Source organism: Notolepis coatsorum (genome assembly GCF_963971535.1).
Source record: "Notolepis coatsorum genome assembly, contig: SCAFFOLD_1484, whole genome shotgun sequence".
Classification (NCBI taxonomy): Eukaryota; Metazoa; Chordata; class Actinopteri; order Aulopiformes; family Paralepididae; genus Notolepis; species Notolepis coatsorum.
In genome coordinates, this window is record NW_028172740.1 from 1 (window position 1) to 12,731 (window position 12,731).

A 12,731-nucleotide genomic window follows, 5' to 3' on the forward strand; every position below is an offset into this window, starting at 1 on the left:
CTATTTTAGTTTTATCAATGGTTGATCTATTTGATTTATCTAAATAAATTAGCATGTGTGTGAGTGTGTGTGTGTGTGTCATGCATGTAATGGTGTGTGAGTGAATAAAATGTGAATGTGCATACACCTGTGTGTGTGTGTGTGTGTGTGTGTGTGTGTGTGTGTGTGTGTGCGTGTGTGTGTGTGTGTGTGTGTGTGTGTGTGTGTGTGTGTGTGTGTGCATGGTGCATGTATCTCTGTTGTTAATGAACGTGAGTGTGCATACACCTCTCTGTGTGTGTGTGTGTGTGTGTGTGTGTGTGTGTGTGTGTGTGTGTGTGCGTGCGCGTGTTTGCAGCAGCACTGTGTGTCTCTCTAGTACAATGTGTCTGTGTAAACTCTGTGTGTGAGAGCTTCTGAGACAGAGATAATCTGATTCTGCACTCAAACAAGGGCCACTGTATCCCCCCCTCCTCCTCCTGAGTCCAGACACACCCTGGGAAGGTTTTGGCCCACATACCTGGCTCCGGGAAAGCAACACATATTTTCATGCTGTGCACAGGAATCTGTTATTTGGTAGGAAATAATAAGGGCATATTACCAAACATTATGAGAACATCATCTCAGCTCATCTGCCTCTGCTAAATATACTGTATGCATGTGGCATTCTGTAACTATTGGTTTGGATCTGCCAGGATGTGCGTGTGTGCGCGTGTGCGTGTGCGTGTGTGTGTGTGTGCGTGTGTGTGTGTGTGTGTGTGTGTGTGTGTGTGTGTGTGTGTGTGTGTGTGTGTGTGTGTGTGTGTGTGTGAAGAGAGAGGAGAGAGGGTGGGGGAGAAGGGGAGCGGAGAGAGAGAGAGAGAGAGAGAGAGAGAGAGAGAGAGAGAGAGAGAGAGAGAGAGAGAGAGAGAGAGAGAGAGAGAGAGAGAGAGAGAGAGAGAGAGGTGGGGGAAGAAAGCAGTGTAGACAGATCACAGTTATCCAATAGGCATTTGCGCGGAGGCTATACCGTAGGCGTAGAGATATATAGATCTGTGCCATGCGCGCCCATGAGCGCAAAGCGGCCGCGCTGAAGGAATGCCACGATTAACTGCTGCGTAGCTAAAGCATTGAGTCATCCACACTGTCGACAACATATTGTGCAATGTCAAACCATGTATTTATTTTCAAACATATGACCGGGGATATAAGCATTGCGTTACGCGTGCGCGCGAGGGTACATTGATTGGCGTGAGTGGAAACAGACCCAGATCAAGACAATTCGTGCACCGTATTATATACCCATGGGGTCTCGCTTCCAGCACCTTCTTCTATAATCTGCTTTATTAAGCATCTCTTCTTTCTCATGCCATATCCCATCAATAAATGTCTCTAAACGAAGTGCACTAATTCAGTGTTTCTCTTGCAGGAGGCAGGGCGTCCTTCAGACGCGCGCACCGCCCGGCCGGCACCCAGAGCGCCGGTCAGCCACAGAGCCTATACCGCTACACCACGGTATCCGCAATTAGACGCTAATAATAATGAACGAGAGAGAGAAAAAAAAATCAGAAAACTTAACAGAGCAACCGGAGAGGAGAAACCCAACATTATGCTTGACCACCGGCGTCCCCCGTGCATGCATGCGTACCTTGTTTCTGTGCGGGTATCAGAATGCTGCTCAGCTTTTTAGACGCGGCGCTGCTGGAGCAAAGCCCTCGTCCCTCCAGCAAGGCTTGCAGCGGGCGGCTCTCCCCCGGCTGGTGCTGGCAGGTCAACCCGGAGCCACAGCGCCCCGTGTACACACCGCACGCCTGGCCCTCGGCGAGGGCGCACGTCATGCAGCAGCCGCAGCCGGGCTCCCGCACTCTCTCGGCGCAGTCCCTTGGCAGCGGCTTGCACTGCATGAGCGTCCCGGTGTCACAAGGCTCGCATCGGACCACCGGCCCCACGGTCTCGGCGAGCCGGGTGAACGCGGCCAGCACGGCGGTGGTGAGACAAAGCACGCAGAGACCGGGCATTCTTGGTCGATAAGCTGCAGTCACAAAGGGACAGTATGTGAGTTGTCACGTAGGCTTAATAAGGGGACTCTCTGTGACACAGCGAGCGGGCTAGCCTTCTCCATCTGTATTTTCTTTTACGCGAACTTCTCGTTTTATACAGGCGGAAAAAAGAGCCAACAAGTCACACCCTCCTCCCGTATGAATAATGTAAACGGAGAGCCCCGATATGAGGACCACCACATCGAGTCTAAGGAGACAGCTTGATATAGTCATTTTAGTAGATATTATTTACTGGGGGGTATAGGTATATTATTTTTGTCTTTCTGTTATGCAATATATCACACTCACCTGATTCTGATATCTGCAATCGATATCTCATATCGCTTTGACCTATTTTCACCGTGCAGGCGCACGTTGGGCTTGAACACATATAGACCACAATATGTATGTAGGTTGCATTTTTTATTATTATTTATTATTATTCCTAACATCAATTAAAACATTCGAGGACGACACGGAGGCGTCTCGTGAACACCTTCGAGATCACAGCTCGACGCGCAGGGTTTATGTCAGGAAAAAGTTGCAGTGGGCTCGTTCCTTATTCCCTCTTCTGAACCAGTGAATCGTTCCCTAATCTCTCCATAAGGCTGCCACAACACTGGCCACTTCCCCTGGCATCATCAGTATGTGTCTGAATACCACTGCTGGTACCCCCCACATGCACGACTGATAAAGTCTGCACCAACATTCCTCTGGGCAGGTGTGTAGGTGGCCTCCCTAACCCACTTAAACAGTCATTTCATTGCATTCTGTGTGTGTGTGTGTGTGTGTGTGTGTGTATAGTGTACATGCGTTTGTCTGTCTGTGCATGTGCTCAAGCGTGTACATTTGTGTGTCCCTGAGCATGTGTGTGTGTGTGTGTGTGACCACATACGCAGCAGGGGAGGGCAGCCAACGAGGTATTGCTTTCCTGTTCTGGGTTGTAAGACCCTCACCGAGGACCAGAGAGAGAGAGAGAGCAGCTCCTCCTCTCTGGACACATATCAATCACACAAGCGGTGCACTGGTAGACACCACAGAGGGCTGCACAGTGACTGAGCATGTGCAGAGCAGACTGCATACCTCACCCCCCCATACCCCCCATACCCCGAATAGTTAATAGTGGCGGTGGCGTTGCTCACCTTTCACATACCCAGTTGATCTGGCACCGTATGTCCCCCCGTTCCCCCCGCTAACCCCCCACCCCCCATCCCTGCCACCGCCACCTTCCTGCCCCAGCCAAAAAAAAAAAACATCCATGCCACACAGCCACCTTCCTGCCCCCGCTAACCGCCGCCCCCTCACCCCCATCCATGCCACACCGCCACCTTCCTGCCCCCCGCTAACCCCCTGCCCCCCATCCGTGCCACACCGCCACCTTCCTGCCCCCCGCTAACCCCCCGCCCCCCATCCAGGCCACCGCCACCTTCCTCCCCCCTCTGCCTCTCCAACCCCACAGGATTTAAAATTAATAGAGAGAAAAAATGGTCACATTCTGCAGGCTCAGCATCGCCCCCCTGTCCGGCCTACCCTCCCGTTCAGCAATAACAAACGCGAGAGGGGGTACACACTGAGAAAATAAAGCAATCAGTATTGCCCATTGTGTGATTTCCACCAGAGAAGCAGAAAAAGTGTTGAGACTGCATTATGAAAAACAAGCACGGGGTAAGGAAACACCCCCAGAATAGCAAGAAAACGTCTGCAGCTAAGATTAGTTTTCTTATTACTTGACACTTTTTCTTTTTTTTGCCGCCTCCCTCCTCCTCTCGTCTGGAATACTCAGCGGGGTTTGACCTTTCATGGTATTGTCTGTCCCGTCTTATCCGGGGGCCTCGGTTGCCCCCGAAAGCATCCTTTTTTTTTAACGATAGTCTTACTTCCGTTGTAAAGCGACGGAGCAAAAAAAATTGCATTAGAAACACGATATCCCTGGAGAACCATGGGCCCGGTGTTGCGAGGCGTCGTGCGGGAGCGAGCGGGTGAGGATTCACTTTTCCATCGGAAATGTTCAGACTACAGTCATACAACAATACGATCCTCCTCCCCGTCTTCCAGACAAATATCATTTCAATGTTTCAAGTACTCAAGAACTTGTTTTTTACGGAGTACTCGACTACTAAATTGCTCAAAATCTTCACCCCTATATACTGTACATGTAACAGTTGTGACATCGTCACCTCAAACTTCGATGCCCCGAGGGAGTTTCGAACCCGGGTCTTCCACACTGCAGGCAACAGCACAGGCCACTATAGCAAGAGGTGAATTCACTGCTTTGTAACGTGTCTGTGTGTCTTTTGAGGATGAGAGTGAGTTTAACCCATAGCACCGCTACCCCCGCCCCCCACGGCGCCCCCCAGTCGCTTCACCACATCTGAAGTCCGTCGTGACTGCGCTTCGTGGTGCCATCCGTTACATATATACACTCTACTATAATCGCTCATCTCTCAACCCATGATTCAAAGTATCTCTCTCTCTATGTCTATCAGCATGCTCTGAGTTATGCATTCGACTTTCTCCATCTGTGCCACAGTCAGTCATCTCCAGATCTCTCCAGATCTTCCCGTCTGTCGTCCATTTACGAAAGTTACATCCTCTCTTTATTAATCTCTATGGTGTCTCTGTCTCCGTCGACATTCCAACAGTGTAAGATTCTCACGATGCAGCACTCTTCCATTGCAGCGCTAGACCGTAAATCATTAATTGATCCCTTGCCCTGAAGAACCATATAACTCAATTTAGAAATGTTTTCGACAGCCCTTTAATTTGCGGTCATAAAGTCAATCCAAATCACTTGGAGTGCGAATGTGATACATCATAACAAAGTACACAACCTCTACTAGTCGTTAGCTATGAATTAACACAACAGTCTAACTCACCATCTTTAGATAATTAAGTACTCAACCTCTACTGTCTTTATGAATGAACTCCATGGCCTGTAGCCGTGCCGGGGGGGGGGGGGGGGGGATTCTGGATGTTCGGGTAGATAGACATGCTGGTGGTTGGATGGGGGGGGCGTGTGGCGTTGTGGTTGGTCTGGGATGGCGCTGGGACCTTTGGGACACTTTGGGCTGCTGTGGGGGTTGCGGTGGGTTCTTCATGTGGGGGATCCCTGGGGGGGTGTTGCCGTGTTGGTGGGTTGGGGGAGTTCGGCGATGGGGGCTGGCCGGGGTCCGTCGGGCGCATGCAGGGGGCTGGTGTTAGACTCTGGGCGAGGTCTGGGGGGGTTTGGTTGGAGCCTATGGCTTCTCCTGGACCTTCCCTGGAGTTGGGTATTGGTCTCTTGCGTGTGCTTTGGTGGATTTTGGTTGGTCTTCGTCGTTGGGCTCCTTCGGTTTGTTGGCTGGTTTTGGGGTTCCTTGCGTGGGGGGCTCACTGCGGCTTCTGCTGTGTTCCGGGGTGTCCCGGGGATCCCGGTGTCGTCTTGGACCGCCCCGATCCTGCATGTCTTCTCATTTGGCCGCTGTTGTGTCTGTCTGCTTGAGTGTGTGGAGCCGTGTCTCCTTTCGTGTGGCTGCAGGTCCTGGAGCACGTGGCCTGTCATTCCTCCGTGGAATTTGGGGGTGGTGGCGTGGGATTCGCTGGTTTTCCTCGTGGTGGCGGGGGCACTGGGGCCGGGGGAGATGGTGCGGCCTGCAGGGGTGGCATTCCCGTCGCAGTGCATGGCGGTGTGAGTGTTTGTGTTTTCCTTCGGTCATGACGTGCTTTATCGGGGGCGTGTCTTCTTGGATGGGGATGTGTAGGGATTGATATGTGGGGTGTTTGCCTTCGAGCGACGTTGTACTATTGTACTTATTTTATGTCTATTCTTATGTCTGCACGTTTACATTGCACTACTATTATTGTCTTTTATACCCATTCTTATGTCTGCAATTTATGCATATTTCTTTTTATTTGTGTGCTGATGCCTATGTTAATTGCTGTGGTGCACTCTGGACTGCGGTCCATGTGTGAAGAGTACTATATAGATAGTTATTCATATTTATTATTGTTACATTGTAGAAATGTGTGCATTGAAATGTCAGTGTAAAGTCTCGACGACATTGAAAATGAGGGTGACCTCAATGTATTTTTGAGAATAAATAAAGGTTGATGATGATGATGATGATGATGATGATGATGATGATGATGATGAGGAACACAACACTCTAACTTACCATCTTTAGATAATAAAGTACTCAGCCTCTACTGTCTTTAACTATGAATGAACACAACACTCTAACTCACCATCTTTAGATAATAAAGTACTCATCCTCTACTGTCTGCCTCTACTGTAACGATGCACAACTCACCATCGGAGTGGTTAGTAACTAAAAACATATATGAGTTATGTGGTTCTTTGTCTTCATATTGGAAAACACAAAAGTCTGTGACGATCTTCATGAACACTGGAAGGGGAGAATATAGACATATTTATTTGTTTCCTTTCTTGTGTTGTTGTTGTTTCACGCAGCAAATCGTCCTGCTGTCAACACTCCACAGTATCCACTGTTTACACACACAATACATTCACATTTTACAACTTGCAACCTAGGTGTGGTCCTTGACGACGGCTGGATCGACTCAACAACCTGAGCAACGTGAGAAGGATCTGCCCCTTCCTGACAAAAGCTACAATCAAGTGTCATGTCACTTGATTGTCGCTCACTCAGATCTGCCGATCAGCACCTCCAGGGCCCTGTTTCTTGTACCTGGATAACTGAGTTAGCCGGATAACTTTAGCTGGATAACTGAGTTAGCCGGACTTTCCGGTTTCATGTACGTGGATTTTCCAAATCACCATGACAACAGATCCAAAAGTTTGAGCCTGGTCGAAAGCAGAGTTCAAGTTCAACTTAGCCTGAACCATCGCCACGCCCCCGCAAAGAAGTGACGGCCCGTTTCCTGAAACTATTCCCACAGTCTACGATCTGCATTATACCATTCTGAATTACGTTCTTGTGCTCCATTCTTCCAGAGGGGGCTTTTGAAATGTAAAATAGACCCAAAATGCTGATACTAAATTCACTTTGTCCTAAATAATGCACGTTATATATACCGTGGCGACGGTGGCGCTCGCTCGTGCGATGTACACATTATGTGGTTATTTTAATTGTAACTGGGATTAAGATGTCTGATGAGATGCGCTGTTTGACGGATTTGAGAAATTGAATGAGCCGTTGACGTCACATTAATGAATGAGGATAAAGAGATAAACTTCATTCATAACAAAGGATATTCTAAACACGGGTCTCTCGTTCATTAATGTATAAACAATGAATTTATCCCATCTGGCACAGTGGTCCAGCGGTAGTGCTCAAGCCTGCCAACCCAGCGACCGGGGTTCAAAACCCGGTCATTCCAATATGATTTTTTTGAATATAATATTAATGATTATACGCCAAAGTAGCCTGGTTTTAAGTTAAAATATTATAAATCTACATGCATTGAGGATGTCATTCTTTATATAGCTCTCAACGTGCACCAAATTGAATTATTCCTATATTGCAAAAAGAAGGAGACGACTAGGGTCTTGAACCCCGGTCGTCTGTGTGAAAGTCAAAAGAACAACCCGTTAGACCACATTGGAGATAAGTTAAAGATTGACTATACATCAATCAATGGGTAAGAGAGCCGTATCGTAATTCTGTATAACAGTTAACTAATTATTTTCGCTAGCAAGATCTCATTTGATTATTCAATCCAGCAGGCAAGTTTAAAGAAATATAATCTGATTGATTGAGGTAATGAGGGACTTAAAATTAGCCTATAGATAACGCATTTAACTTGTCGGCGAGGCGATTGAGCCGTACTGCAATATGTTAATAAAGTTTTAAATCAATTAATCAATCAATGCCGCTAGAGAATCAGGATTTCTGCGATCGACACCTGCTGTCTTCTCAGCTGAGGCGGGCGCGCGCACTGATCCTGAGAATCAAGTCTGGCTTGAGTTAACGAGACTGAATCCACCTTCTTGGAACAGGAAAATCCCGGCTTCAAACATCGGGTTAACTGAAGCTGGATAATGACATCTTGATCGACTTAGTTGAACCACGTACAAGAAACAGGGCCCTGGTGGTCCCCAGGTCCAGGCTGAAAACAAGGGGTGATCGAGCCTTCGAGGTGACAGCACCAAGGCTCTGGAACGCTCTCCCCCTGGACCTGCGAACTGCCCCCTCTGAAAACTCTTTTAAAAAACAACTAAAAACACATTTGTTCAGACAGGCCTATGGTCATACATAGGCACTCTTTCTTGTCCTTACTGTTCCTATAGTTTTGTTTTTTAATTAGTGACTCATGATTTTATCCAAATTCTTTTATTCTACTTTTTTTTTTAATCTGGTTTCACTGTTTTTTAACTGCTGTCTGTTGTTGTTGTCATTTATTTCTGATTTTGTTTTGTTGTGTTTTTTATATTAAGCTGTAGTGTAAAGCACCCTGTGCATTCGTGCTGTGAAGGGTGCTATATAAATAAAAGTCATTCATTCATCCATTCATTCATTCACTCATTCATTCATGTCTCGCCTCGAGTACCGCAATGCTCTGTTAGCTGGTCGACCTGCTTGCGCTAGAGACTCAATTTCATCGGCGACCCAAAAATTGCATGTGTGTGTCACTGCATGATGAATAAAGACTTCTTCAAAAAGTCCAGTTATTATTATTATTATTATTATTATTATTATTATTATTATTACACACCCTCAAGACCCCTCCCCTCGACATCTTCTAGCTGCCTGAGACGAAGCAGGTTATTCTCTGTCCTCGCTCCAGTCAGGACAGCTGAGACCTGCCAAATCTTCTGCCGTCAACTAAAATCACACTTTTTCAATCAATATCTGAAAAGAAAGAAAACTTCTTATTGTCTTTTACTATTATGTACTATGCTACTATGTCTATACTACTATGTCTATACTACTACCTACTATGCTAATATGGCTATACTACTATCTACTATGTGCTATGCTACTATGTCTATACTACTACCTACTATGCTAATATGGCTATACTACTCTCTACTATGTGGTATGCTACTATGTCTATACTACTACCTACTATGCTAATATGTCTATACTACTATTGCACTCAGAGTGTAGCACTTAAGTTCAACACTGTTTGACAAACAATACCACTTAGCCTTAGCTGCCAGAGGTGCATCCCTCCCATCCCTGGATAAAAGCGTCATCTAAATGACTAAATAAATGTAATGCATTATGATCACTTTGTGCAGCTTGTGCACTTTGTGCACGTTGCACACTACGCGTCACGGGTCGTGCCGTTGACAGTGCGGTTATTCACGCTTTAGTTTAGTTTAGTTTATTTATTTAGCACATTATTTAAAAAAAACAGTGCTAGGAGGAAACGAAGCTCAAAGGGCATGTACAAAGTTCCACTCCCATCTCATTGTCCATAAACAATATGAACGAAATACATGTAAACATGGTCTACAAAATAAACTACAAAACAGGATCAGAGACATAAGGCAGACACTATAGCGAAAACATGGAAGATTGACACGAGTCAATAACAAGAACAATTTCTTTTTTTTCTTTTTTTTTTAGTACAAGAGGGCAAAGGAGAGGAAAATAACATATTAACAGTATATAATGAGGAAAAAGAAACAAGCAGCCATACAGTAGATGTAACACTGATGCACAGGAGTAACTTAATGTGATGGTGATTTATGATGAAATGAAATGAGATTTTAATTGTTTTTTAAATATAGATAGGGAGGTTGTTGACCTCAATGATGAACTTAGAGTGTTCCAGAGTTTAGGACCTCTCTCGGCCGCCTCTCAAGTCTGTGAGCATTATGGTCGTTACAATACGCTGAGGTTAGGTTACATGAAACACCAGATCATCGGTCGGATAAGGTTGGTGCTTGACCTTTGGAGTCACAGAGGCTCAGTACACATTCAACCTTTTGACCGGTGACCACGGCAGGTCTGAGAGCAACGAGTGTTGGAATCTTAAAGAAATGGTTGAAATTAAAGATTCAGTACAATGAAAATGGTGTTTTTCACCCTCATTGCATTCCCTTTTATTAACAGAAGATATGTTGATGTAAAATTAGCCAAAATATTAGAACTGTTGTTGTGAAAATGGCAACTAAAGCCCTTTGAACTCTATCCCCCTGGATATCAACAAAATCGAGCCATTTCAGAAATCTACTTATGCAATATACTTACTCTATAGTTCCTCTGATTGGCCCGTCAGTCACATCTAGTCGAGCAGTGTAAGAACAACCACGTCCCTCACAATCAGGCGTCAGTAGGGAGGTGTAGTGGTTACGTCATTGGTGTTTCCCGCGCGGTCCACCCTCCTTGAAATTGCCAATTTTGTGTAGTTCTCTTTTAACGACAAATTAAAAACCTTATAACTAACTTTATTTCAACCAAAAATGCTCAAACAATAATGTTAGTGATAGAAGGGAACTCATTTTGTGCAAAAATGGAAAGCTTGCCAATGTTCACGAGGAAGAATTATTACAATAGCACGATAATAAATGTTCCCAATGATAAATCCCTATAGGGATGGCTAGTGGGTACGTCATTATGTTCCCGCCAGTGACTTCCGTGTCCTGCTGCTTCTAGATGGGATATCAAAAGGCATTAAAATGGTGCAGTGCTGTGTTCCGGGTTGCAATAATAGGAACACAACGTCATGTCAACAAAACGGTATCTTATTACCGCTTTCCTCCAGACGACAAAGAGAAGAGAAGGTGGCTGTCTGAAGTTGGATCTCAATGATGAACAATAACAGTTAACATGCGGGAAACTAAATTGATGTCAGACTACACCTCCCTATAGTGTCTGGTGAACATTTACATTTACATTTAGTCATTTAGCTGACGCTTTTATCCAAAGCGACTTACAAGTTCTGTACGACAAGTCATCAGGAAGGGCACAACTCTATCAGCTGAGTAACAATGTTCATCAAAGTGTTGAGTGCTACAGTGTAGGTTAGTTTATTAGGACAAGTGCATAACAGTAAGGTTGGGTTAGATTTTTAATTAATTAATTAATTAAATCTTTTAGATAGTGGTTGAAGAAGTGCGTCTTTAGTCGATGGCGAAATATTGGACGGGTTTCGGCTGTCCTAACTGGGGTGGGTAGTTCATTCCACCATTGTGGGGCAAGGACTGAGAAAAGGCAGGTTCTCCTTGATGACCCTCCCGGAGCTGGGTCTGAGACGGCCAGAAGATGCAGAGCATAGGGGTCTTGAGGGTGTGTAGTTAGAGACCATTGACCGGAGGTAGGCGGGAGTGGTTCCCTTTGCCGCACGATATGCCAGGTCGAGGGCCTTGAAGCGGATTCGTGCAGCAATGGGGAGCCACAGTGCAGGTCCCTAAGGAGTGGGGTGACATGGGCCAACTTCGGTAGGTTTGAGATAAGGCGGGCCGCTGCGTTCTGAATGAGTTGAAGAGGCTTGGTGGCAGTGGCCGGAAGGCCAGCAAGCAGTGCGTTGCAGTAGTCGAGGCGGGAGATAACTGTTGATTGGACGAGGAGTTGGGTGGCTTCTTTTGTCAGGAAGGGGCGGATCCTTCTGACGTTTCTCAGGAGGAATCTGCAGGTTCTGGTTGTCGCTGCGATGTGAGCGGAGAAGTTCAACTGGTCGTCGAGGACAACACCAAGGTTCTTGGCGGTCGGGGACAAGGTCACAGCTGCATTCTCGACTGTGATGGAAAGGACGGTCAGGGGGGAGGATTTGGCCGGCAGGTGGAGCAATTCTGTTTTGCTTAGGTTCAGTTTGAGGTGGTTGGTTGTCATCCAGGCGGAGATGTCGGACAGACAGGCCGAGATCCGCTCAGAGACGTGGATATCTGAGAGAGGGAAGGAGAGGAAGAGTTGAGTATCATCGGCATAACAATGATATGAAAAGGCATGAGACGTGATAATGTTACCCAGTGATTTAGAGTAGAGGGAGAAGAGAAGGGGTCCTAGGACCGAGGCCTGGGAGACACCCGACCGCAGGTGGCAGACAGGGTCCCTCTCCATGACACTTGGTAGGAGCGGTCATTGAGGTATGATGTCAGCCATGTCAGCGCCGAGCCAGCCACTCCGATTCCTGCGAGGGCCGCGAGGAGGATCTGATGGTTGACTCTGTCGAAGGCTGCAGATGGATCTAGGAGACAGAAGGAGAACAGAAGGCCACGCCCCCTCCACCCGCTGAGACACGCCCCCTACGCCTGCTGAGACATGCCCCCTACGCCCGCTGAGACACGCCCCCTCCGCCTGCGGAGAGTCGGCTGTGCTCAGAGAGGGTGACCTAAAACACTTATAACAAATCAAATTATACATCTGAAGCTGAAGAAATAAACATCCCAGAATAAGCAATTTATGACTGAATTACAAGAGAAAAATCATTGCACTGGATCTTTAAGCTGTTTTGGCTGGAGGTAAGCCTCTGTGTGTTTTATGTTACACACACACTCCCCTTGATCTCTGCTTGAAATTACTTGACTGTTTTCTTGCATAACTTTGTGAAATGTTCCAAAAGATCCAAAATGTTTCAAGATGGCTACAGCCAACAGACCCCAAAGATGAATTAAACGACCGCTTTCACGAGCCAAACAACTCTCCCCTCATAGTGACAGAAAACCATCAAGCTCAAATAGCCATTCCATGTTACGGAGCCCGAATTACTTTCTGATAGTCTGCTTTTTGTCGTAACTGCTTTTGTTGTTCCCTGCCAACACAAGCACTTTCAAGCTTAATTACCCCCCACCCCCACCCCCTTCACACTTGTTGGGTTGCGTTT

At 46.5% G+C, this 12,731-nt stretch overlaps 1 protein-coding gene across 1 annotated transcript; it reads right to left on the reverse strand.

Annotated features, from left to right (window-relative positions):
* Positions 1-1,606: 1,606 nt before the first annotated feature.
* On the reverse strand, positions 1,607-2,066 carry LOC311247984 (insulin-like growth factor-binding protein 3; the record flags this gene model as incomplete). Its single annotated transcript, XM_084338954.1, has 1 exon — positions 1,607-2,066. A coding segment is annotated over exon 1 (370 nt), but the record flags the coding sequence as incomplete, so codon positions are not given.
* Positions 2,067-12,731: the final 10,665 nt, after the last annotated feature.